Raw genomic sequence first — 27,405 nt, 5'->3', positions numbered from 1 at the left:
CCCCGGAGTACATCATGGTGGCTTAGGCAGCTCATGACCACTCCTGGGGTCCGGGAGGGCGGCGGTGGTGGTGGCTTGTGACCTCTCCTGGCATCTTTTCCAAGGCTCAGCCTTCCTGATTGAATTTTGAATTTTTTCTTCAAGGAATACTACTTATTTCTGATCCCTTATGTCCCCTCCCCATTCTCATTTTTCCCTTTCTTCGTCACATTGCAGCTTATGTTCCAAATTTTGGGGAAAATAAAAACTACTGGGGAACCCGTCCCCATTGCTCTAAAGGGTAAGCCAAGAGCCCCATCTCCCTCATAGAGAAAAGCCTGCCTTTGAATCAAGAGGGAGTTTGACTTGTTAAGTAGCAAAAGTATCCACTTCAAAATTCTTTCCTGTTTTTTTTTTTTTTTTTAAAAAAAACTCTTGTTCAGACAAATTATCCAGAGCTCAGAAATACAGCAAAAGATACCTGCAGCCCTTGTCAGGGCCATACCAGAACACTGTCAAAAAGAGGTGTACCCAAGGATTATGGAATTCTCTAGGCAATGTACCTTTGTCTGTTCACTAATGACATTTGATTAGGGCCCACATTCTGTGAAGCCACATGTTAATTTACAGATTTTTGTTTGATAAAGTTCCAAATGATTTCTGTCCATTTGAAAAAATAACCCCCCAAAATTCTAATTGTATTTCAATGCAAGATATTATTCAGTTTTGTCTCTAACTCAGCAAATGGACTTCATTTTGCCTTTCCTGGTGGACTAAGATACCTGATAGTCTTTGAACCCACTTATCAGCTTGTAGTTTTCCTCATTAATGGGTTAGGTAAGTCATTGACATATTTCCATTCTCTATTTACATGAAAGTCCTGTTTTTAACCTTGTTGATATCATATAGGGGCCTGCTTCCTTTGCTTAGTGCACAGAAAAGAGCAGGCCTGGCTGCTATCCTTATAAGGTTGGCCCATGGCTGACATCTGGGAAGTTGGATTTTATGAAGTTTCCCGCCGCCCTGATAAGAGTGGCTCATGGAGCCTAAACAGTTTGTACAAACAATGTGGTTTGCATTGAATACCAGCTTTCCTTCTAGGAGTCTGGAATTTTAGTATGTGCCAGGCACAGGGTGCCTTCATAACCAGACTCTGGGTCTCATCCCTGGGTCCTGATACTCTAGGGAGGTTCCCTGGTAGATGACATTTCATACATGTTGTCACAGATTGTTGCTGGGGGAATGAAATGTATCCTGTGTCACTCCATTGGATGAAAACTCTTGAAAACTTGCACCTGGTTTCCTCCAGACTTTGTCCCATGTGCCTTTTCCCTTTGCTGATTTTACTCTGTATCCTTTTACTGTAATAAGTCATAATTGTGAGTTCATGAGTACAATGCTATACTGAGTCTTGTGGGTCCTCCTAGCAAGTCACTGCTTCAAGGGGTCCTCGGGCTCATCCCCAGATTCAGTTAGTTATAGGCATTTTTACATAAATTATGTTTTTGCAAAGTCTTCTACAAATTCATTTTCACAAAACAATTGTAAAGTGTTCTCTTAAAAACTGGCTAGATCCTGTTTGATGTTAAGCAAGGCCCAGATTTCATGGAGGAGGACTATCCCTCCCAAGGTCAATCAAGTGAAAACCTTACATTTCCTCTCAAAAAACCAAATTTTGGAATCAACTCACTGGTGTCCTGATACGATCCATCAGGGCAGTGAGTGACACAACTGTTCGTTTCCTCATTCAGGAAGTATCCATATTTACAGGACAGGCACTGGTCCCCGTGGCTCCCAAAGCAGGACTCGCAGTTGGGGGCACACTTTCTGCATCGCTTCTTGTCAGCGTGGTAGTGGCCAGAGGGGCAGCTGGAGACACAGATCCTGCGTTGTGGAAAGATAAGAAAGAAGGGCAGTGTCACCAGAGATTCAGTCCTGAGTGAGTGAGGTGCTGAGCACATGGCTGTCCTCACTCTCAAAATCCTTTTAACCATGATGGTAACACCACATCCAAAGGGCCAAATTCTGTTGGTTAAAGCCTTCTCCTATGTAGGGTGCTGACGTAGCACTGCAGTTACATAATACCAAGTCCACCAAGTAAGGCATGTCTTGATCCAAACCATCTTCCAGTTCAGGTCTTGCTCTTTAAAGGGGATGATGGTTAGAAACTGAGTCTCAGCAAGAAGGCTGTGCTGTTGGGTTGAAGGGAAAACATGTGCAAACCATGATTTTATGCAAAAAGGCCCTAATAAGGGGTTACTTCTATTGTTGTGTTTGTCATATGAATCCTGTGTGTATGGGTGGTGAGGGTGATGGTGGTTGTATGCTACTGTCTAAATTAATATGAATATATTTAGGGAGTTCCCTAGTGGTTAGGATTCCGGGCTTTCACTGCTGTGGCCTGGGTTCAGTCCCTGGTGGGGGAACTGAGATCCTGCAAGCTGTGCGGTGTGGCAAAAAAAAAAAAAAAAAAATTAAATTTATGTTGTTTATGATAAACAAAAAAATGACTACCTTGCTTGCCCATAACTGAAGGTCTGGGCTTTATGTATTCATTTAACAAGTACTTAGTACCAATTAAACATCAGGCATTTGCTAAGTCTAGGAGCTAATGAGAGGGGCTGAGGTAGCCAAGGGGCTTTCCCTTTAAGGAATTTATTCTTTTTAATTAAAAAACTTTTTTTAGACATTTAAAAAATTTAATTTTATATTCCCTTTAAGGAATTGAAATTCCAGCATGGATGTGAGAGGAACAGGACCACGCCTGGGTGACTGGAGTGTGGATGCACTGCAAGTTGGCTTCCTATGAGTTTCCTCCTGAAAGAGGAGGGGCAGGTGGTAGGGATGTGAGAGACACGCCTGGAAGAGCACGGCCTCTGATGGTCAGTCACTGTTCTGTGGCCCTCCCAGTGGGTACCTATCTGCTTGAGTCAGAAGCCAGGGGCTCAGAAGCACAGGGTCCAAGCAGGCCCGCCTCAGTGCCCAGAGTAGAGTAGTGAGAACGTGCAGGGTCCAGCAGCTTTGCCACATGGAGGGCTTACACTTTGGGGAATTCAGGAAAGCATCCATTTGGCTTTGTACTGGCATTTTCATGAAGGGCAAACGCAGCTGTGGCATCAAACATCAACGGGATAGAAAGGTCTAGAGGGGAAGACCAGGCATGTGCATAGCTAGTCCCTCTCCATCATCCTTTGAAATGTGAGAAAAGACGTTTGCAGTTTCCTAGCCTACAGGTCCATTTGATGTTTTGTAATTCAGTATCAGTTTCACCGTTCTGAATGATGGGACGGGGTCGGGGGGCAGGAGCATCTCTTCTGGGCTTTGGTCCTGGTGGGAGAACATGGAACACACTGCCTGTGGTGACCCTGTGGGAGCTCCCAGGAACACCAGGGGGCGTGCTTCAGGGGGTCTGATGTGGCTTCTCTCTTACCTGGTGTTGTTTTTCAGCTTGTAGTAGTAGTGCAAGCAGTCATTGCAGTGGTCCGGTCCTGGCCCATCACAGCCTACCTCACTGCACTCAGGGTCACAGGGACCTTCCAAAAGAAATCAGAACAACACTTGGAAAAAATGATTTTAAAGCAGGTAAGCTTTACCTTGAATTATAAATAGGTGTTTTTCTCCCTTAGGCAGTGAGAATTTTCTTTAAGAGTTTCTAATGCAGTGAGGTGGAGTAATGTTCAATGTGGCTGTAAGCCCAGAGTGAACTCTTGACTTTTTTGGGGAAAACCTGAATTACCTAAGTATCAAGCATGTAAATCCTAGTCAGGGCCTGATCTTCGAAGCACACATATGGTTGCCTTGTGGGAGAAGACAATTAATTCAAATTAAAAAGAACAATGCCATTGCAGCAACTAGAAAAAAAACTGATTGCAATTAAATATGCATAACGATAAAAATGTCAGATAGAAAAATGAGAACTTAAGCTGTTGACAGAAAGGAAAAAAGGGTTATTATTCAATGCCCTGACCAGATTGTCTCTCTCATCCAAGGTCATTAAAGCCACTGAGTACCTCTGAGATACTGGACCCAGCAAGAAACATCATTATGGCATCTGGCACAATTTTATCCGCATCTCATTTTGGATTACAAAGCAGGTACTTCAGGCACAGATAATAGATTTAAAATTGCATCCTACCCATAGGCCAATGGGCAGCTCAACAAAAGAAAACTACACACACATTTTAAAGATGCAAGCAAGCTTAAAGAATTCCAAACCTGGGATGAAGGTTCCTAATCTCTCTTGCTGTGTATTCTTTGTATAGGCAGAAAAAAAAAGAAAAAATGCCAGAAAGATGGAGCTATTTTGTGATTGATGAAAAGTTTTCTAATGACATGGGCTAGTTATAGATATTTTGCCTGCTTGACTCCCTTTTTTCTTGTTTTCCATATTTTGAGAGATTTGGTCTCATATAATCTTGAAGCTCTTTCCCACTGAAAACTCATATGATTTTAACTAGCAATAAACGTGGTGCATGAAATGCACAAAAAGTAAGTCAAGGGTACCAGAAATGTCTTGAGCCATACTTATTTTAATAAAAAGGACTTACTTTTTGTTGAAACTTGGTCTCCTTTAGTCATTGTAGGACTATGTTCTACAGTTACTGAATTGAAACATAAAATGGTAGAAGTGGGGAGGAATGACTTAGAGAAAAATCTAGTAGTCAGATAAAAACGATTTTCCAAGAGTTACAGTGGCTTGTCCAGTATCATATGGCTAGGAGAGTTGGGATCAACAGAGGTCCTGCTTCTTATTCTTAGTCCGGGTCTCCTACTTACGGGTAGTAAATCATGACCTTTGGATCTGAATGGAAATGAGTTATTTCAAAATGCTGCAGACTTGAAGTATATTTCTGATTAATCATGAGTCATTTGATAGCACTGTTTATCTCTATTTTCCCAAAAGCCTTAAAATTGATCTTTAAATTTCACAGCTAGTGCAACTTGGAACATTTTAGCTGACTGCTGTGGTACAGGAGGAGAGAGTGTCTCTGCTGGGTAAGGGTTGAAGTGCACCCGGCTGTGGGTCCCACAGTCCCTGGAACTTGATGAAACAGTACAGGGATCCGGTTATGATAATGCCATCTGTGCCTCTAGAGGGGCTGACTTCTTAATGAAGGTGAAAATCACAGCTCCAAAGAAAAGGAATCATGGGTGGCCCTAAATTTTCACTGGATGATTTCTACAATTAAAACAACCCAAACCACTTATTCTTGCTATGTGCCAAAGAGCTCTGTATGGCAAGTTCACATGCTGTGCTGTTTCTTTCATAATCTTAAACTGTCCCAGATGCAATTTAGCATTTTAGGTTGCTGGGTAATAATGAAATAATTCTTTGTTCTCTCACAAGCGCCAATGTGGACATTTTGGAGATGTAGTGAGAAAAACCACAAAGATGTATAACTGTTCAGAATTTTAACATTACCAAAATTTGAATTGGAAACATACTGTAAGGCACACTCTATGTTTTTAGATATACTTTCTCCTATCAGAGAAGACAAAATGGTTTGCGGTTATAACATCAGTAGTAATGTTATAAGCTCAAAGCAAAATAAGACAAAAATTGAACACAATCTAGTTCTGGTTAGCTCATTTGGTCTGAATTCTCTAAGCTTATTATTGACACAGGGGTACCACCTATTTAGAATAAAAGGAACCAAATGCATATTTATTTAAAATGCTCTGTTAAAGTGATTAATGAAAAAGAATCTTAGAGAGCTGAGCTGCAAGAAAAAAAATAGTTCCTGTCTAAAGGTATGTTAAACTGCTATTTACAAACAGTTCTCCTTTAGGAGAAGCTTTGTGCATTAAGTGTTATATATGATATTCCAGAAGGACTGAATGCTGCTGGAAGTGGTAGCCAATGCAACAAGACAGGAATCAGAAATACACTGGGAAAGAGAAAAAATAATTTTCAGATGATATGGCTACAGTACCTAACTGCCCCAGAAAATCAACTCTAAAACATACAAATTAATAAAGTTAAGCAAAATGGCCAGATGTAAGATAAACACACAATAGCTAACAGATATCCCTGATATCAGCATATAATAATTAGAAAATATGGAATATTTTCCACTACAGTAGCAACAAGACCCAAAATACTTAGAAATAACACTAACAAGAATAACACTACATAAAATTAAAAGATTTCAGTAAAATGGAACACAGTCTATGTTTTGGATGGAAAGACTGTATATTGTAAAAACAGTTCTTCCCATGAGATTGCATATAAATTCAAACTTAAAGGGGGATTTAAGAATTGCTATGAGAACAAGAAGTAGACATTCAACAGATATTAAAATACAGTGTGGGTGCTACTGGATCAAAAATTATTAGATTGGTAAATCAGAAAAGATGGCACCAGAAGAGACCTGGTATAAGAACTTACCATACTGTTATAAAGGAAACATCCTAAACTAATAAAGGATGGCAACTCACTTATTGATGTTAGTCTGTTTGGAAAATAAGAACTTCACTTCACAATATATATTAAAAATCAAAGATTACAAAAAATTAATCCATGTGAATATTTAGCAGATTTTAAGGAATAAACATTCTGTAAAAAGGAAACTACAAATGTTATCTGAAACTATAAACTCTGCTCTCCAATTTTCTTTTTCTCTCAAAACAACACAAAACAAAAAGTACATTTCAGAAGCAAGTGATAACAGAGAAAACGTTTTCAGCAAATATGAGACAATATGAGAGTCAATAACATACAAGGAGTTTTTATAAATAAGAAAAATTGCCACTTTGAATAGAAAAGTGAGTAAAAGACATATTTCATTCAGAGAACACAAAGGAAAAAATGTTTAGATTTACTAGAAATCAAAGCTATAAAAATTTAAACATTTTCTTTTCTTTCTTTTTTTACTTTTTTTCTTTCCACTTAACACTGGCAGGAATGAGTGTAGTAAACACTCACACAGTGGTCACAGTGCAGACTGGTATATCTTGTCTGGAAAGCAACATGACAAACCATATCGAAGCCCTAAAACTGATGATTCCCTTTGATGCAGTAATTCTTAGAACTCTATTTTAAAGACATAGTCAAAGATATAGTCAAAAACTGATAATGGTATTCATTGAAACCTTATTTAAAATAGTATAAAACTCTAAGCAAACTACACATCCCAGGTTATAGATTAAATATATTATAGTACAATCACAGGATGGACTACTATGCTGCCTTTTAAATATGTGTTCTACGGATACTTGACAACAGGGAAATATGCTCTTAATGATACCTTTAATGGAAAAAAAAAGAATATGAACTATATACAGTGTGATTTTAGCTTTGAAGAAAAAAACCATGAATATTTGAATACTTGAATGTACACATACCAATATTTAAGGGATAGAAAGGAAGATGGAATAAAATATATCAGAATATGAGTAGAAGTTTATCTCTTTGGGGGAATGATGCATGAGCTTTCTTTCCTTAGCCTGCCTCCCCATTGGAAGCCAGCTCACCTGCATAATCCTCTGTCCCATAGTCATCAGTGGGGTCTTCAACGCGGCTGTACCGGACACGTTCCACTTTAGGAAACTCATTGGTGGGTGAGTATGGCTGCACGGAGGTGCCATAGAGGACCAAAGACCATTCTTTCAATTTACCTTGGGAAATAATGAAAGCATATCATGACCAAACATTCCCTCTTTAGCTTTATAATTTCTTTAATTCCTTCTCACTGAGGAAAAAGCAAGAGTAGAATTGTGGAAAACAGCTTCATATGAATCGTTGCATCAGATACAGGGCTAGAAATGCATTTTCCAATGCTTGCAGAGTTAACTATTTAATAATTCACATACCACATATTTACTGAGCACCAAACATAGGATACACCTTAACTGAATCAGCATTTTGTGTGTGTGTGAGAAACAGACACATCTCAGATTTCTGGATCAAGGGCTGAGTTTCAAATTATGGATATTTCAGAGAATCCCAGAATTTTACAGAAGGCCTTCTTTTTCTAGGTATAAAGGTCTTACATAAATTTTAAAAAACTGTTGGCATTATCTGACTTGTTTATCAAAAAAAGCTGAAAACTACTTTGTTCCACCTGAAATGTTAAAAATACATCACTACATTATCCTGTAGACACGTGCTGTCCAGTGATAGCCACTAGATCCATTTGGATATTTCCGTTTAAATTAACTAAAATTTAAAACTTCAGTTCCTCAGTTAGACCACATTTCAAGTGCTCAGTAGCCATATGTGGCTAATGGCCACTACGATGAACAGCACAGTTACAGGAAACATTTCTACCACTGGCAGAATGTTCTACTAGGCAGTGCTGTCATAGAGCATTTTCTGGTCAAGGGTGCTTGGAGATGTGAGGGAAGTGTTTTATCTCCTTTGGATGGTAGGCTTTCAAGGAACATTTGCTTTAGTTTAGTCCTTATTTATACATTTATTTCTTAGCTTTATAAAACTAAAGTCTTTAATGCAAAAAGTAAACAAACAGAAAACAGCTGTCTCCTGGCCATTAAGCTTAATTTGGTTCTTTTTTTATATGAATCTTAAATAAAAGTTATTAAGACAAAACCATTAAAAACGTGGAAATATGCTGGCAGGAAGGTAGGATACCCCTCCCCCGACCTTAGATCTCCTCCTCGCCTTGGCCTAATACAGAGAATCCAGGCAAGGTTAGGGTTGGGCTCTGTCACAGCCCAGAGTGATGAATTTCAGGTGTCTGCTAATTCATCTGTTAGCAACTATAATCACCATCAAATTGATGCTTATTTTCTATAAGTGCTTACTATATGCTAAGTAAGTTTTATTCCATTCAGTGGTCTCAACAACTGGGAGATAGGTACTTGTATTCCCTATATATAGATGAGGAAACTGAGGCACAGAGGTTGGTAACTTTCCCAAGGGCAGTAAGAGGACAGACTGATATCAAAATCTATTTGGGGGTTCTGATTTAAGATGGTAATATAGGAAGATCCTGAATTCACTGCTTTCCATAAACTTGCTGAATCTATAGCCACATATGGAACAATTTCCTCTGGGAAAAAAACCCCCAAACTGAGTGGCTCCTACACATCAGGCAAACAAGAAAACCCCAGATCAAAATGGGTAGGAGAGGCTTAGATGCATCTTACCATAAACCCCACCCCCCAGTGCTGCAACCCACAATCGAGAGGGGACTCAAAAGCCCCCAGCTTCTCCCCGAGGAGTGAAAAGTTTGAGCACCACATTGGGTACCACAACTTTTAAGACCTGCACCTGAGAGATGAGCCCCCAAACCATGTAGCTTTGAAACCCAAAGGGGCTTGGGTCCACAAGACCTATAAGACCATAGTGAACTGAGCAGCTCTTAAAGAGCTCACCTGCGTGGACTCTCACTCCAGGGTGCTGTGCAGAGGCAGTCGGCTGAAAAGCACCCAGACTTTCCGTGAAAAAGGCTTATTTGCTTATCTTACTTAAAGCACTGGCCGAGGGTCAGGCATCTAATTTAACATATAGAAAAGGGCCTACTGAATACTGTCCAAACATGGAGGCTCACTGGAGCCATCTGTATGTTCTCCCTTGGCCTGCTCCAGCTTGCTGGTACCAACAAGAAAGGAGCTTGTACTCTCAGCTGGCACCTAGGGGACACCTCTAGGTTGCTGGCTCTGGTGGCCAGTGTGGCTTAGGCTCACGGGTCCCCTAGGACTCTGAACAAAATTGACAAACCTTTAGGTAGCCTCACCAAGAAGACTCAAAATCAGAAATAGGAGACATTTTAACTGATACCAGAGAATTACAAAGGATCATAAAAGACTACTATCAGCAATTATACCCAACAAATTGGAGGACCTATAAGAAATGGATAAATTCCTAGAAACATACACTCTACCAAGACTGAATCATGAAGAAATTGAAGATTTGAACAGACCAATTACTATAAGGATCAATAATCAAAAACTTCCCAACAAAGGAATGTCCAGGATTAGACACCTTCACTGGTGAATTCTACCAAACAGTTAAAGAAGAATTAATACCAATCCTTCTCAAGCTCTTCCAAAAAATAGAATAGGAAGGAATACTTCCAAACTCATTTTATGAGGCCAGTATTACCCTGATATCAAAACCAGACAAGGATGCCACAAGAAAAGAAAATCCCTGATAAACATAGATGCAGAAATCCTTGACAAAATACTAGCAAACCGAATACAACAATACATTAAAAGGATCATACATGATGATCAAATGGGATTTATTCCAGGGATAAAAGGATGTTTCAACATCTGTAAATCAATGTGATTTGACACAGTAACAAAATGAAGGATAAAACTCATATAATTATCTCAATAGATGCAAAAACGCATTGACAAAATCCAATGTCCATTTATGATAAAGACTCTCAACAAAGTGGTTATAGAGGGAACATATATCAACATAATAAATCAGGAACAAGGATGTAGGCAGGAAAAAGAAATAAAAGGCATCCAAGTTAGAAAGGAAGAGGTAAAACTGTCACTATTATATATAGACTCCACCAAAAAACTTAGAACTAAGCAACAAATTCAGAAAAGTTTCAAGATACAAAATCAGTATACAAAAATCTGTTGCATTTCTTTACACTAATGATGAACTATCAGAGAAATTAAGAAAGCAATCCTATTTACAACTGCATCAAAAGAATAAAATACCTAGGAATAAATTTAACCAAGAAAGTGAGAGATCTGTGCACTGAAAACTATAAGAAATTGATGAAATAAATTGAAGACACAAATAAATGGAAAGATATTCCATGCTTATAAATTAGAAGAATATTGTAAAGATGTCCATTCTACCCAAAGCAATCTACAGATTCAATGTAATCCGTAGGAAAATTCCAAAGGCATTTTTCACAGAAATAGAACAAACCTAAAATTTTTATGGACCCGCAAAACACCCCAAATAGCCAAAGCAATATTGAGGAAGAACAAAGCTGGAGGTATCAAATGCCGTGATTTCAAACGATACTACAAATCAAAACAGTATGGTATTGACATAAAAACAGACACATAAATGAATTAAACAGAATAGCAAACCCAGAAATAAACCCACACATATAGGATCAATTGATTTATGACAAAGGAGCCAAGAATATACAATGGGGAAAAGGCAGTCTTCAATAAATGGTGTTAGAAAAACTGGACCACTATCTAACACCATGCACAAAAACTAACTTGTAATGGCTTAAAGATTTGAATATAAGACCTGAAACCATAAAACTTCTAGAAGAAAACCTAGGTGGTAAACTCCTTGACACTGATCTTAGGAATGATTTTTTGTATTTGACAACAAAAGCAAAGGGAACAAATGCAAAAATAAATAAGTGGGACTACATCAAACTATAGAGTTTCTGCACAGCAAAGGAAGCCATCAACTAAATGAAAAGGTAACCTATGGAAACTCTTTGCAAATCATATATCTGGTAAGGGGTTAATATCCAAAATATGTAAAGATCTCATACAACTCAATAGCAGAAAAATAATCTGATTAAAACATGGGCAGAGAATCTAAATAAACATTTTTCAAAAGAATACATACAGATGGCTAACATGAAAAGGCACTCAGCATCACTAATCATCAGGGAAATGCAAATCAAAACCACAATGAGCTATTACCTTACACCTGTTAGAATGACTATTATCAAAAAAACAAATATTGGTGAGGATGTGGAGAAAAGGGAACACTTGTGCACTGTTGGTGGGAATGTAAATTGGTACAGCCTCTCTGGAAAACATTATGGAGTTTCCTCAAAAAATTAAAAATAGAACTACCATATGATCCAGCAATTCCACTTCTGGGTATCTATGTGAAAAACAAAAGAAAAACACTAACTCTTAAAGTTACATGTACCCACATGTTCACTGCAGCATTATTTACAATAGCCAAAACAAGGAAGCAACCCAAATGTCGACTGATGGATGAATGGGTAAAGAAAATATATGTGTGTATATATGTGTATATATACACACATACACACACAATATTACTGGGCCACAAAAAGGGGGAATCTTGCCTTGTGTGAAAACATGGATGGACCTTCCTAAGTGAAGTCGGTCAGACAGAAAAAGACAAATACTGTATGATCTCACTTACATGTGAAGTCTTAAAAAAATAAAATACAAAAAGTAAAAGAAATCATAGATACACAGAACAGATTCGTGGTTGCCAAAGGCAGGGGGTAGGTAGGGGTGGGTGAAATAGGTGAAGGGGATCAAAAGATACAAAGTTCCAGTTAAAAAACATATAAGTCCTGGGGATGTAATGTACAGCATGGTGAGTATAGTTAATAGTAGTGTATTGTATATTTCAAAGTTGTTAAAACAGTGTATCTTAAAAATTCTCATCACAAGAAAAAAATTTTGTAACTATGTGAGGTGATGGATGTTAACTAGACTTAGTGTGGTGATCATTTCACAATATATACAAATATCAAATCATACAGTTTGTACACCTGAAACTAATATTTCAATTTTCCTTCAATTAAAAAAAATTATGTATCCAAATCTTGCATTCTTAAACTATTATATAATTCTGCCCTTCCTTGTCATGTCTAGGAGTTTAGGAACTTGAAGTTTAAAACTGAACATATTCTGGGCCACACTCACTGTTTTTTGACATCTGCATTGGGCCAGCACGCTGGTTTATATTTGGTTTGCCCTCTGCCAGGTTTTCTTTGGACTCACTTGTTAATGACTATCCTATTCATAATTAGGGTGTTGTTCGGTCTCAGAATTTCAAGTAGTGTCAAGAAATGAATGACTACCTGAAATTAATGACCAATCTGACTGCCTTTAGGTAGCAATGCAAAAGAGAACCTATTTTCCTTATGGCATCTCTCAAGCGCACAAATGGAACACTTAATACAAGGACACTATGTCAGTTACTCTAAAACCCGGTCCATTTAACGTAAGATGATTTTATCTAAAAGTTTACCCTTGTAGATGTTTAAAGAGTGCTGACTCATAACTTATTATTTCCCTTGGTGCCGTTTCTGAAGTACATCATAAGCCCGCTGGGCAGTTTCTCTCTTTATTTTTCACTTATTATGTAATTTTATTTCCTTAGGATCTCTGCCACAATTCACATCAAATGCTGCCATATTTGGGCCGTCAGTTTTTCCCTCCCCTATCACTTTTCCATTTGCTAAATTCTACAGCAGACTTTGCAATAGATACTGCAACATCTTGTGAAAAATAGCAGTGTAAATGCAGAATGAGAAAAAATCCATTCTACTGGCTAACACTTAGATGCAATCTGCCCAAGATAGAAAACCCAAGATAGATTTAATATGCAATGAAACAAAAACAACAACAAAAAGGCCTCCAAAAATCCTTAGTATGTGTTTTAATAATAAGCAAATGGGAAGAAATAATATACAAATATAAACTCAGTTTAGAGCCAAGAACCTCCATACTTGGGAATGATTCTACCATTTAATTGGGCTAGAAGATTCTGTGTCTCCAACTGAATTTCGAGTAGCTTACTAAAGAAACCCCTTATTTAATTAGAGGACTGTACACCATAGGAACAATAAGAGAAACACACAAACACACAGAGAAAAGTAAAAGTCCCTTTTCAAAGTTGTGTCTAATTCCGAACTGAAAGGCCAGGCTCAATGTCTTGTCTGCACTGAAAATTAAATTTAAAGTAAACTCAGAAAAAAGATAGTCAAGGGAACTTGTCTCCTCTTATGACCATGCAATTTACCCATTGTAGGTGGACAAGGCTGTCTTGTTTACTGACAAAGAAAGTAAGGGAAGCTGGTTAGAGATATGGACCATATATTCTTAAATATCAATGAATAGCTGTCATGTTTCATCTTGTACTTATATCTAAATACTTGAATTTATTTATTTATTTATTTATTTATACTTGAATTCGTATCCTTAAATTCCTACTTTTCTTTTTTTTAAATTAATTTATTTATTTTTATTTTATTTTATTTTTTTAGAAGATGTTGGGGGTAGGAGTTTATTAACTTATTTATTTATTTTTGCTGTGTTGGGTCTTCGTTTCTGTGCCAGGGCTTTCTCTAGTTGTGGCAAGTGGGGCCACTCTTCATCACGGTGCGCGGGCCTCTCACTATCGCAGCCTCTCTCGTTGCGGAGCACAGGCTTCAGACGCACAGGCTCAGTAGTTGTGGCTCACGGGCCTAGTTGCTCCGCGGCATGTGGGATTCTCCCAGACCAGGGCTCGAACCCGTGTCCCCTGCATTAGCAGGCAGATTCTCAACCACTGCGCCACCAGGGAAGCCCCAATTCCTACTTTTCTAATGGTGATCTTGAGAATTGGAGTACAGGGAGACAACTCAAAGCACAGGATCATATGATAAAGGATAAAATTGGTATATGAATGTGAAACACATTCCTTGGCCAGAATATACTCCATCATTTTTCTGTACAATGAATCAAATTATAGAAAGGGAGTTTCTACCTGGAGTCTTGAAGTTCCTCAGCTGAGAGGGAGTATCATACACTTCCAGGATCCAGTCACCAGCAGCTCGTTCTCCCCAGCAGTGAATGGTCATGAACTCCCAATTTTTAAATCCTTCCATGGAATGATCGAAAAGCCTGAGAGAGAACCATAAAACATTGTTTTTGTATGTTATTTAAAATCTAGTGAGTGTCAAGTCAAGACCATGATCAGTGATCTCTCTGTATCTATCAGCATGTTCAGCTCAACACTGGAGGTTGTCTTCATCCTGGGCATCACCGATTAGTAGATCCAAATATATGTATATCATTGTTCTACCAGAGGGAAACAGACATGGGGCTGGCTGTACAGTAACAAATCTGGGAGGGATAATGATGTGGGTATCAGGGAACCAAGGCTAAGACTCTACTCACAAGCCTGGTAGTACCAAGAGTTGAAGATGTGGAGCAACTGAAGCTCTCTTACACTGCTGATGGAAATGCAAAATGGTGCAGCTGCTTTGAACAACAGTTTGACAATTCTTACCATATGACTAAACAATACCCCCCCGCCCCGCCAGATATTTACCCAAGAGAAGTGAAGACATACGTCCATACAAAGAACTCCACATGAAGGCTCACAGCAGCTTTATTCATAATCATCAAAAACTGTTAGCAATTCAGATGTCCATCAACTGGTGAATGCGTAAACAAATTATGGTATATTCACAGAATGAAATACTACCTAGTAATAAAAACTGTTGAACTGCTAATAACTGAAACAACATGAATGAATTTTGAAGGCATTAAGCTAAGTGGAAAAAGTCAGACACAAAAGATCAGGCACTATCTGATTCAATTTATATGACATTCTAGAAAATACTACTTAAAACAGAAACAGATTAGTGGCTGTCAGGGGTTAGGAGGTAGGAGGCAGGGGCATGGTGGAAGTTTTGGGAATGAAGGAACTGTTTTATACCTTGAAAATAATGGATGGTTATGCAACTATATATATCTGTCACAACGTATTATTCACATTAAAAAGTGAATTGTATGTAAATTACTCCTCAATGAAAAACCATGCCCATTAATCTTAACCAGTTCAGGGAGTCATGCCTGGAACTGCAGCCTAAATTCTGCCCTTCCAGCCCTTCTAATAATTTTCTAAGTTCCTAACTCCCTATATGAAATCTCTTCCTGCTTGAAATCACTGGAATTACTTCTGTTTTCTGTGAAGTAATCCTGAGGGATACAAAATATAAAGGAAAATAAAAAGAATCCTCATCAAGAATCAAGAGATGTCAATAGATATGTATAATAGATATGTATAAAATAGATATGTATAAGGCTAGCATATGAAGAAACAGGCATATTATTTACATAGGCATGTGATGTAGATTTGACTATCTGAAGAAATATCCAAAAGATTTCTATAGAGATGGGACCCAGAAAGTAGAAAATGAAAGGTGGGGCAAGAGAAAAAAAAATTTTAAGTACTTTAAAAAAATTATGTACATCTATTATTTTTGTTGGGGCAAACAGAGAGGGAAAAGCATCTCTAGCATTGTCATAGGAACAACCATGTCCAGTTACTGGGACATATCTGTCCTTCAGTGCAGACAAATACTAAGGTCATGACAAGTGGATGTTGACAGCTATTTAAGACATACAGTCACCTCTCCTTGCTTTACTTTCATGTTCACCAAGGAAACTGGTGGTTATCATTTGAACTTCCATGTGGATCTTCCCATTGGGAGAAAATGCACCCTTCTAAAACCAAAAATAACCAGTTTAATCTCATTATAACTTAATACATTACAATTCTGATTTTTTAAAGTGTTCTATCAATGTGTTTGAGGCTCCCTCTAAAATGCCAGCTGGATTCTAAAGCTGGAGGGTTAGGTGGCGTAACTAGGGACTGTGTTAGGTAAATGGCTGACACTAGGCAGCTTTCCCTGGAGAAAAGCAATAAACAGGAAAATCACCTGTTGCATACGCCTGAGGTCTTGAAAGAAGAAAAATAAAAAGTATTTAGCAACATTCTCAAAGTGTCCCATGGTCAGAAAATTGAGAAAAGGCTGAGTCAAAGTTGAACAGATCTCTTTACTGGAGAACACTGCAGATCTTTGGAATATTCAAATATGTTTTGTTAATCTCCATATGGGGTTAATGGGAGGCAGTGATTTTCAAACCTTATATGGACAGGAAGGCCTTTTTCTTTTTTTAGAATATCTGTATATTTTTTAGAATACCTGTAACAGTTTACTTCTGAACCAAAGGGTGCGACATTTCAACGAGGACCATATTGGATCTGGCAACTTTCCCTCATGATAACGGGGATGGAAACGGGCTCCTTACATGAATGTCTTCCCACTGAAAATGATCTTTGATAGATTATGGATGGCACATACATCCAGGAGATCTTACAATCCACGCACTACCACAATAGGGCTTGTTTCACAAGTCTGTGGCTTGAAACTGGACTTGACCAGGAAGAAATTGTTGGGTCATTATAAACACAATTGACTTACCTACCTTCATGTAAAACCCAGAAAGTGTGTGTTGGGTGAAAACGAGACACAGAGGTAGGGAAGGAGGAACCTTTTCAAATGGCACTTCCTGCCAGAGAGATGTTACTGAAGTGAATATTGTGACATAGAAATGGATGGAGGCAGAAAATTGGTCTACAACCACTCCTTAGCCCAACAGTTCTAATTTCAGTTCGAATTCGTTGAGGCTATTGTGCCATTTGAGGGCACTGAAGCAACAACTTGTCACGTAATACCTTTCCAAGAGTGTCGAACTTAAAAGCAATTCCCAAACAGTTTAGACAGAACATTTGGCTCATGGCCTCATGTCCAAAAACTACAAAGGAGACTTGAGGCTGCCATCACATGAGGGGCAGTCTTGTTTCCACAACCTCAGCCAACTTTTAATTACTCATGGGTCAGTTATTTGAGTGCTGGATTAACAGACCCTATGTTTCTTCCCTTACACCCTTTCCTCTCCACCTTTGAAAATCACTCCATTGCTATCAATCATTTTAAAATCACATTTGGAACAAAAATTAAATATAAACTAGGTACCCAGAAGAACTATGCATAATCACCATTCAAATAAGTGTTTCAAAGCCCGAATGTAAACAGGTTTTGTCTATCTGGCTGAGTGGTTCCCAGCCTGGTCTCTTCACTTTATGCAGAGCTGGAACGCTCATTAGTTTCATGTGGACATAAAAGTTGAGGAGAGGAATTAAAATGCAGCCAAACACGATCACTGCATTTTGCTAAAAGAGTTGACAGGGAGAGAAATAGACACTGATTGCTATTGTTGTTTCAACTAGCTGGGCATTGACTTTTCTAATCCCCACCCTTTTATTTTTACTCTGATTCAGTACTTAAAACTATTCGCTCTTTTTCATATTGTACTATTTAAAAACCCTGCATCATCTGCATATAACAAAAGGTAATGTAGGTAGTAGACGAGATTTGTGTTGCAAAGAACATAGTTGCTCAAACCAAGTGTCAAACCACTGGACACCGCTAAAGAGATTCTAATTGTGTGGTCTTCGTTTATCAACTAAAAAGTCCAGTGCCCTGTCTGAACGTCTGTGCTGTGCCAACAGCGAAGAAAAGAGACACATGCCAATGTTATTAGTGTGGATCAAATGTCAATAAAGCAGGGCCAGTGTGCTGAAAGCTGGAGCAGATTAACTCCATGCCCGTGTCCACATCTCCTATTGCAGTGAAACCCTGTTCTGTCAACTTGACTTCATAATCATGTGCTCAGTGAAATGATATATGCATGCAGTGGCACAAATCATGTATCCAGTTATTAAAACGGTGCCCACAGCCCTACCCCTGTGAGCGGTTTTCAAATAAATTACTTTGGATGAAGCTTGGTAGGAAGGACTGCCATTAAGTATAATACGTCCTTTTGAGGAATTAACTCAGGAAATAACTCATATAATTACTGTAAGCCTTCTTTCCCCCTTTCACTTAAAGAGTCTAGACAATGTGTCAAGGCTACAACATGCATCTCTGATGTTATGGCAACTAAATAACAAGACATTTTGTAAGTACTGACAGCTATGTGTTATCATATAATTATTTCTCAAATTGTAAATGGATCTTAATTTCAGAATCCTCCACGACTACCCAGACAGTATTTGTGTTCACTACAGAATTAGACATTAAACCAATATTTTGGAAGTTGTCTTTTTTCTTTTGGTTCTCGTTTTTGATTTTTAATATTTTTAGTGCTTCACCACAATTTAACATAAAGCTGATAGAATGCTTAAAGCACTCATTTGGCTCAGTTGTAACTGAGCTTCTGATTTTCTTTAGATGTTTGGCTTTTGTAAGTTTTACATAATTTGCTTCTGAAACGGTACTTAAAACACACTATTAAGTTTTTCTCTCTCTTCTAATCTAAACTGCTGCTTTAAGAAAGGTTGAGAGAAAGGTACTGGTTCTAGAGGTTTGGAATACCTAAAAAGGTGAGTTTTCTAAAAAACTTTCAACGTGCACATTATTACTAACTTACCAACCCCGACATGCATTCCTTCTTGTGGGTACATGATGTAAGTGCTTAATCGTCTTGAAGATATATTCTTTAATAGTAGATGGCTTTTATCTAAATATCTATTTTACATTATAAACTCCTTTGTAAAATGACTTTCACAGCACCCAACAGCATACTGCTCAGAAGTTTTTTGATGACATGAAAAGAAGAAGAATGTGTTTGAAAAAGCTGGGTGATCTTTTAAATCGGTGCCATTTAAAAGTCTGGTCTGTGGATGGGCAGCTTCAGCATCACCTGGGAGCTTATTAGAAATGCAAATTCATGGGCCTCACCCAGACCTTTAGAATCAGCCTCTCTGGGAGAGACCTGGCCATCTGTGTGTGATAGTCATTCACCAGGTGCTTTGAAAAGCACTGCATAAAGAAGGGTTAGCACTTATAAGTGCTTACTATGCTAGGAGCTTGCTGTATGTTATGTTAATCACTACTTGTAACAAGCTTGTGAGGCAGATACTACTACGTCTGTTTTCTAGATGAAAGAATCACTTTTCCAAAGTCGAACGTAAAAATGGGTGAAATCAAGACAATCCCAGCTCTAAGCTCCAAAGGCTGTACCTTCTTTTGAATAAAGGAAGAGGATTATTCTTATGGTGAGGCCTTACTGGAATGTAAAACTTCCACCGCAAAAGTGTAATTCTGCAAGTCACACATACATTTATACAGCAGGACACTTTACAAAATGTCAGTAGTCTGTCATTGAACATTTGGGCAGGGACAAAAATATTCAAATAGCAACACCAGTTAAACACAGTTAATTATAGAACCCTATAGGTTGTGCAGACGAGAAAGTGTACCTTCTTTCTACTTAAGACCATAATTAGAAGCAGAGATACTCATCTGTAATCAAATTTAGAAAGGGAGGCAAAGTTTCAGCTTTCAGTCAGAGGCCAAAATTTGGAACAGAGAGCCAATACAGCTAAACTAAATCTACAACTCAGTGAATTGGGGAAAGGGGGTGTATTTAGGGGAAGAAAAAACAAGCCAGGTTTTCATAATTCTACCAAATGCAGTTGAAGGAAGAATCTGATGGGATAAGCTTTTTGTTGGAAAATATGTAAGCAGGCAGAATATGAACATGTGGTCGTATAAAGGCTTACATCTAGAGTTGCTCTTGTATCTGTTTTAAAGGGACCCAAGCCCACCTGATTCCCCCTACCCATGCCAGATCCCCACAGTCCCCCTAGAAGGAAAACATTTGTGCTGATTATTCAGTTTGGTTTTTTGTTAGGTAGGGTGGACAGGCCAGAAGGAGGAGCGGAAGGGTGGGAAGACCGGAGAAAACAAAGGGAAGAGAAAGCACTAACTGTCCATTCCAGGATGCCTCTGTTTACTCGGGGCTCCCACCCACTAAACCATCAACCTGGCCTGCAACGGGGGCGGCGGGGGGGAGTTGCCTGCTGGGCTAACGGGGCATGCAGCTCGAGCTCGACTAGCTGTGAATGCTGCTGAGTGCCTTCCAGGGCTCAGCACCTGCAGATGCTCGGGTAAACCGTGCTTCCTGGAACAGCTGTTCTCCACAGGAGTTCCAGCCAGTGCCCGGCAGCCAGGACAGGGAAGCACTGAGGGGCTCCAGACGGCCCACACTGACAACGTCTTCAGCGACCTCGCTGAAAACCAGTTCCCTAGGAATTGTCATGGTGAGGGCGTAAGCAATGTTGAAGACACTCCTTACTGAAATGTCTAGGAAAATGAGGACTTCTGGAAAGCTGACCATGACCCCTTTCTTTTGGGAATTTACTGTTATGGATAGCATTTTCTGGTCCCAAGACCAGGACACAGATTTTGTCAATACTGAAATGAAGATAATAATGGAGGGGAGTTGCTGTCCTCTCAGCTTCCTTCCTAGTTTATTCTCCTTGTCTGTATGTCTAGTTTTTGCATCATTAAGGGGAGATGATGCCGAGTGAGCCTCGGATTCTGAGTCTGAGCTGAATCTCAGCATCCTTCCTTCTCACAGCAGCCAGTGCACAGGCCACTGTGAAGAGTTCTGCCTCATGGAGAAACAGGAGAGATCAAATGGGGACAACTCTTTGCCACCACAGCTCTACCTCTTCATCTCAAATGACCCCACTAGGAAAACTGTGTGTTTTAAACCTTTCAGAATTCCTATCTTTTAACTGCACAGTGTTCTTTGCTTTACGTGGTCCTCCTCAGAAATCTTGACTTCTTTGAAAGAAAGATAAGTGTCCAACAGGGGAACTATTTATTGCCCTCATTAATAATCTCTGACACACAAATAAAATACTTAGGAATAAAGTTGACCAAGGAGGTGAAAGATATGCTGAGAACTATAAAACATTAATAAAGGAAATTAAAGATTCAAAGAAATGTAAAGATATCCCATGCTTTTGGATTGGAAGAATTAATACTGTTAAAATGGCCATGCTATCCAAAGCAATCTACAGATTTAATACACCTGTATTAAATACATTACTGATTTAATACAGTGTCAAATTACCCATGACATTTTTCACAGAACTAGAATAATCCTAAAATTTATATGGAACCATAAAAGACCCAGAATTGCCAGAGCAATCCTGAGGAAAAAGAACAAAGCTGGAGGTATAACCCTCCCAGACTTCAGACAATACTACAAAGCTACAGTAATCAACACAGTGTGGTACAGGCACAAAAACAGACATATAGATCAATGGAACAGAACAGAGAGCCCAGAAATAAACCCACACATCTACGGTCAATTAATCTTCGACAAAAGAGGCAAGAATATATGATGGGAAAAAGAATCTCTTCAGTAAGTGGTGTTGGGAAAGTCAGACAGCTGCATGTAAATCAATGAAGTTACAACACACCCTCACACCATACACAAAAATAAACTCAGAATGGCTTAAAGACTTAAACATAAGACATGAAACCATAAAACTCCCAGAAGAGATCATAGGCAAAACATTCTCCGACATAAATCATAATACCAGTGTTTTCTTAGGTCAGTCTCCCAAGGCAATAGAAATAAAAACAAACAAACAAAAAAAAACACAAATGGGACCTAATCAAACTTACAAGCTTTTGCATAGTAAAGGAAACCATAAACAAAATGAAAAGACAGCATATGGAATGGGAGAAAATATTTGCAAATGATGTGACCGACAAGGGCTTAATTTCCAAAATATACCAACAGCTCATACAACTCAATAACAAATAATAAATAACCCAATCGAAAAATGGGCAGAAGACCTTAAATACACATGTCTCCAAAGAAGACATACAGATGGCCAATAGGCACGTGCAAAGATGCTCAACATAGCAAATTATTAGAGAAATGCAAATCAAAACTACAAGGAGGTACCACCTCACACAACTCAGAATGGCCATAATTAAAAAGTCTACAAGTAACAAATGCTGGAGAGGGTGTGGAGAAAAGGGAACCCTGCTACACTGTTGATGGGAATGTAAATTGGTGCAGCCACTATGGAAAACAATAGGGAGCTTCCTCAAAAAACTAAAAACAGAGCTACCATATGATCCAGCAATCCCACTCCTGGGCATATATCTGGACAATACTATAATTCGAAAAGATACATGCACCCCTATGTTCAGAGCAGCACTATTCACAATAGCCAAGTCAAGGAAGCAACCTAAATGTCCATCCACAGATGAATGGATCAAGAAGATGTGGTACATGTATACAACGGAATACTACTCAGCCATAAAAAAGAACAAAATTGTGCCATTTGCAGCAACATGGATGCAACTAGAGAGTATCATACTAAGTGAAGTAAGTCAGAAAGAGAAAGACAAATACCATATGATATCACTTACATGTGGAATCTAAAATATGACACAAATGAACCTACCTATGAAACAGAAACAGACTCACAGACATAGCAGACTTTTGATTGCCAAGGGGGGAGGGGGTGGGGGAGGGATGGATTAGGACTGGGAGTTTGGGGTTAGCAGATGCAAACTATTACATATAGAACTGATAAACAACGAGTTCCTACTGTAATAGCACAGGGAACTACATTCAATATCCTGTGATAAAACATAATGGAAAAGAATATGAAAAAGAATATATGTATATGTATAAATGAATCACTTTGCTGTACAGCAGAAATTAACACACTGTGAATCAACTATACTTCAATAAAAAAAATTAAAAAAAAATCTCTGCCATATAAATCCCTTCTAAACCCTGACTTCATCACCTTTTCCTTGAGGAAAGGTATTACTGCCCTGCAGGTCAACATGAAGGCCACCAGGAGCAAAGCAGACCTTCCCTTCACAGCCTGCCCACCCCCTTGTCGATGCTTCTTGCCTTCAGTTCCCAATCCTAGGAATGTGCTTTGAAACAGGGCCAAGGTGAGAGGACATGAGGATTCCTTGCCATGAGGTCAGAGACTGGGAAGTTCTGAGTAGAGATTTCCTCTCATAAAATTAAAGCTTTGGAATATGCCAGAAGGAGAAAAATGCCAAAGGAAACGGTCTTCCCTTAGCTGCCTCAGTAGGAGGGATGCTACTAGCTTCAAGTACAACAAGGACAGGGGAGCCAGGCCCTGGAAGATGGGCAGACGTGGTTTTGGGACCAGGTGTAGCTGCTTTATAATTAAAGGGTCAGATGCTGAAAGCAGTGTTTTTGGGGAGCTATGGACAAATGAATTCATAACACCCGTTTACATCTCTCGGTGTCTCCAGTCCCCTCCCTCCACTCAAATTTGTCTACCTTTTCTGGGGTGGCTACTTATTTTCAGCACTGAGATGGAAGACAGACAAAAGAAGAGTACCTTAAGAAATGCTCCAGACCAAGAAGATGCACTCTGAGTGCAGATCTTATTCCCAGGAGGTAATGATGGGAGAGGCTAAAGTAAACCATCAAGATCGGTCACCGAGCATCTAAAATGCCTGTTTCTTTTCTCTGACACAAGTCATGCAGCACTTTGGGTATCAGCACTTTGCAAAGAGCGAAGCGGATGTCTGCTGTTGAAGAATGCATGCAAGACTGAAGCCAGCAACACTGTAATCCACCAAATGCCTGTGATGCAACCCACAGCTCCCCAGCTCACAAGTTTCCTCACTGAAGTCATTTCCAGGGAAGCCAACAAGAAATACTGAAATATGCAGGAAGAGCCCAGAAAGGCTGAAGGGACTGAGTTTTCCAAGCAAACAGCAACTGTGGAGGGACTGTTTTTCTACAACGGAGTGGGCTCCAGGGAGAAGAGCTGCACATGTGTGAAGCTAACTTTTGTACTTCACCAGGGATCACCTGGACACTTCAAGTTCAATGCAAATGCACAGCAGTAAAGAAAAAAAGAAAAACATCAAGAAAAAGGTCTTCCCTGGTTTTGGTAACAACAGCTGGTGTGACCTCCATTAATCATAGAATTGGGCATCTGCAGGCCTTGCTCGCTGGAGAGAAGCCTCAGGGAGGTAGCAGCAATGACCTGGCGGCAGCTGAGGCCCCTGTCTGTGGAGGGAGGAGGGCGTGCCCAGCGACTGAGATACCAAAGCATCCTTCAGTTCCTTGCACCTGCATACCCTTAACCTGGCAAACTGCGCTTCATAAAGTACGAAGCCCAGGTTTCCTTATGCCCTAACGGAAGACATTAGGTTTTAAAGACAAACACAAGAAGACTTCTGAACACAGAAATAAAATGCAGTGAAAGACTCTGGAATCTGTACTCCTAGTCACTATCACCAAGAAGTGCTACTGCTCTCTGTTTTTCTCACTGTCCTACAGCAGATGAAGTTGGAGATTTTCAAAAGCAACTGGTAATTCCTCAGTCTCACTTTCAGCTCTGCAGGCTTGCACTGGCCTTGGCCTCTCAACTCGTCTGGCATGTTGTCATTGTCCTAACAGAGATCACCACTGCCGTGGACACCTGGCATGTGGACAGGCGGCTGTGTCAACGTAAGAGGTTGGCTTTCATTTGGACTGCATAGGCCTTTGACAATAAGGTTTTTGCCCCTATTAAATGTTCCTCTTGGAGAGAAACATCAAATGAAACTTACAGGCTTTTGGCTGTGGCTTGTATTTTAGAACCATAGTGGGAATGGGGTGTATAAGGCAATCTGACATTTCCCCATCTGGTCCCACCTGTTGACAAGTATCCCCCACCCATGCTCTCAACCACTTGAAAAGCCAGTGGAGCAAAAGAAAACTTGTGCTAGAACATTCTGGCTTTTCAGCAGGATCCTGGCAATACAATTACCTGCTGGAGAAATGTTTGGAGGAAGTATGGAGAAAGGAAGAGGCTACTAAGAAAAAGTAAGTGCCCTCTTGGCCCATAAAGAATAAAGGGCCAACCTTTAAAACAGTGGTTAGCAAACTACAGTCAGTCCTCAAACCAAATCCAGCCCTTGGGCTGTTTGTGTAAATAAAGTTGTTATTGGAACACAGCCATACACATTCATTTATATTGTTTACAGTGGCTTTTGCACTCTAACGGCAGACTTGAGTAGTGGCAATAAACACATGGCCTGCAAAGCTCAAAACATTTACTAACTGAATCTTTGTAGAAAAAAATCTGCCAAAACCTGTTTTAAAACAAATAGAATTTCCTTTAACTTTGGAAAGTGCTCCGGCAGGAGCATTCAGTTAATCTGTAACAAATGCCAGCAGACACTTAAGGGCAGGGGAGGGCATCTCAGAGGCCTAAGGAATTAGTGTTCTGCACTTCTTTTATAGGATAAAGAACAACAGGTGGCCCTCAATTTTTCTGCAGCATCCTTTTAATATTACCCAACTCTTAAATGTTATACTGTTCCGTGCCTACAGATTCTAGGCGGCTTTGCACTCTCTGTTTATGTGTGGGCAGTGAGAGCTATGACCATCCCATCATGATGTGTAAGTGGCATTCCCCCTGGCCCCACTCAGTTTTTAGGGTAGTAAGAAATTAAAGAATAGCTGTACATTTTTGAATTAATATTTTTGGGTTGTTTTTGATTTATACCCAGGAGTGGAATTGCTGGGTCATACGGTAGTTCTGTTTTTAGTTTTTTTGAGAAACCTACATACTGTTTTCCACAGTGGCTGCACCAATTGACATTCCCACCAACAGTATACAAGGATTCCCTTTTCTCCACACCCTCACCAACATGTTACTTATGTTCTTTTTGATGGTGGCCATTTTGACAGGTGTGAGGAGATATCTCATTGTGCTTTTGATTTGCATTTCCTCTGATGATTAGCAGTGTTGAGCACCTTTTCATGTACCTGTTGGCCATCTGCATTTCCTTTTTGGAAAAATGTCTATTCGGTTCTTCTGCCTGAAAAATGTCTGTTCAGTTCTTCTGCCTATCTTTTTTTTTTTTAGTATGCGGGCCTCTCACTGTTGTGGCCTCTCCCGTTGAGGAGCACAGGCTCCGGACGCGCAGGCTCAGCGGCCATGGCTCACGGACCCAGCCGCTCCGCGGCATGCGGGATCCTCCCAGACTGGGGCACGAACCCGCATCCTCCACATCGGCAGGCGGACTCTCAACCACCGCGCCACCAGGGAAGCCCACCTGCCTATCTTTTAATCAGGTTGTTATTTGAAAAGATATATGCACCCCAATGTTCATAGTAGCACTATTCACAATAGCCAAGATATGGAAGCAACTTAAGTGTCCATCAACAGATGAATGGATAAAGAAGCTGTGGTATACACACACACAGACAGACACACACACACACATACACACACAATGGACTACTACTCAGCCATAAAAAAGAATGAAATTTTTGCCATTTGCAGCAACATGGTTGAACTTGGAGAGCATTACACTAAGTGAAATAAGTCAGAGAAAGACAAATACTGTATGATATAACTTACATGTGGAATCTAAAACCACAATAAACTAGTGAATATAACAAAAAAAGAAGCAGACTCACAGATTTAGAGAACAAACTAGTGGACGGGGTGGGGAGAGGTAATATATGGGTTGGGGAGTGGGAGGTACAAATTATTGGGTATATGATAGGCTCACGGATTATCTGTACAACACAGGGACTATAGCCAATATTTTGTAATAACTGTAAATGGAAAGTAACCTTTAAAAATTGTATAGAGTGGGCTTCCCTGATGGTGCAGTGGTTGAGAATCTGCCTGCCAATGCAGGAGACACGGGTTCCAGCCCTGGTCTGGGAAGATCCCACATGCCGCGGAGCAACTAGAGCCCGTGTGCCACAACTACTGAGCCTGCGTGTCTGGAGCCTGTGCTCTGCAACAAGAGAGGCCGCAATAGTGAGAGGCCCGTACACTGCGATGAAGAGTGGCCCCTGCTCGCTGCAACTAGAGAAAATCCTCGCACAGAAACGAAGACCCAACACAGCCAAAAATAAATTAATTCATTAATTAAAAAAAATTGTATAGTGCTTCCCTGGTGGCACAGTGGTTGAGAGTCCGCCTGCCGATGCAGGGGACGCAGGTTCGTGTCCCGGTCCGGGATGATCCCACATGCCGCGGAGTGGCTGGGCCCGTGAGCCATGGCCGCTGAGCCTGCGTGTCAGGAG

At 39.7% G+C, this 27,405-nt stretch overlaps 1 protein-coding gene across 2 annotated transcripts in view; it reads right to left on the bottom strand.

Annotated features, from left to right (window-relative positions):
* PCSK5 (proprotein convertase subtilisin/kexin type 5) overlaps positions 1–27,405 on the bottom strand; it is a 467,730-nt gene that overhangs the window by 158,726 nt on the left and 281,599 nt on the right. For both annotated transcript variants that reach the window (XM_081236835.1, XM_081236836.1), the window contains exons 13-16: positions 14,402–14,538; positions 7,453–7,596; positions 3,410–3,512; positions 1,670–1,863 (exon numbers count right to left, since the gene is read on the bottom strand). In XM_081236835.1, coding sequence (XP_081092961.1) covers positions 1,670–1,863; positions 3,410–3,512; positions 7,453–7,596; positions 14,402–14,538 — 578 coding nt within the window. The remainder of the gene's footprint in view (positions 1–1,669; positions 1,864–3,409; positions 3,513–7,452; positions 7,597–14,401; positions 14,539–27,405) is intronic.

This window comes from Mesoplodon bidens, assembly GCF_964165515.1.
Source record: "Mesoplodon bidens genome assembly, chromosome: 6".
Lineage (NCBI taxonomy): Eukaryota > Metazoa > Chordata > Mammalia > Artiodactyla > Ziphiidae > Mesoplodon > Mesoplodon bidens.
The sequence above is the reverse complement of the archived record's forward strand: the minus strand, read 5'-3'. Positions and strand labels throughout refer to the sequence as shown.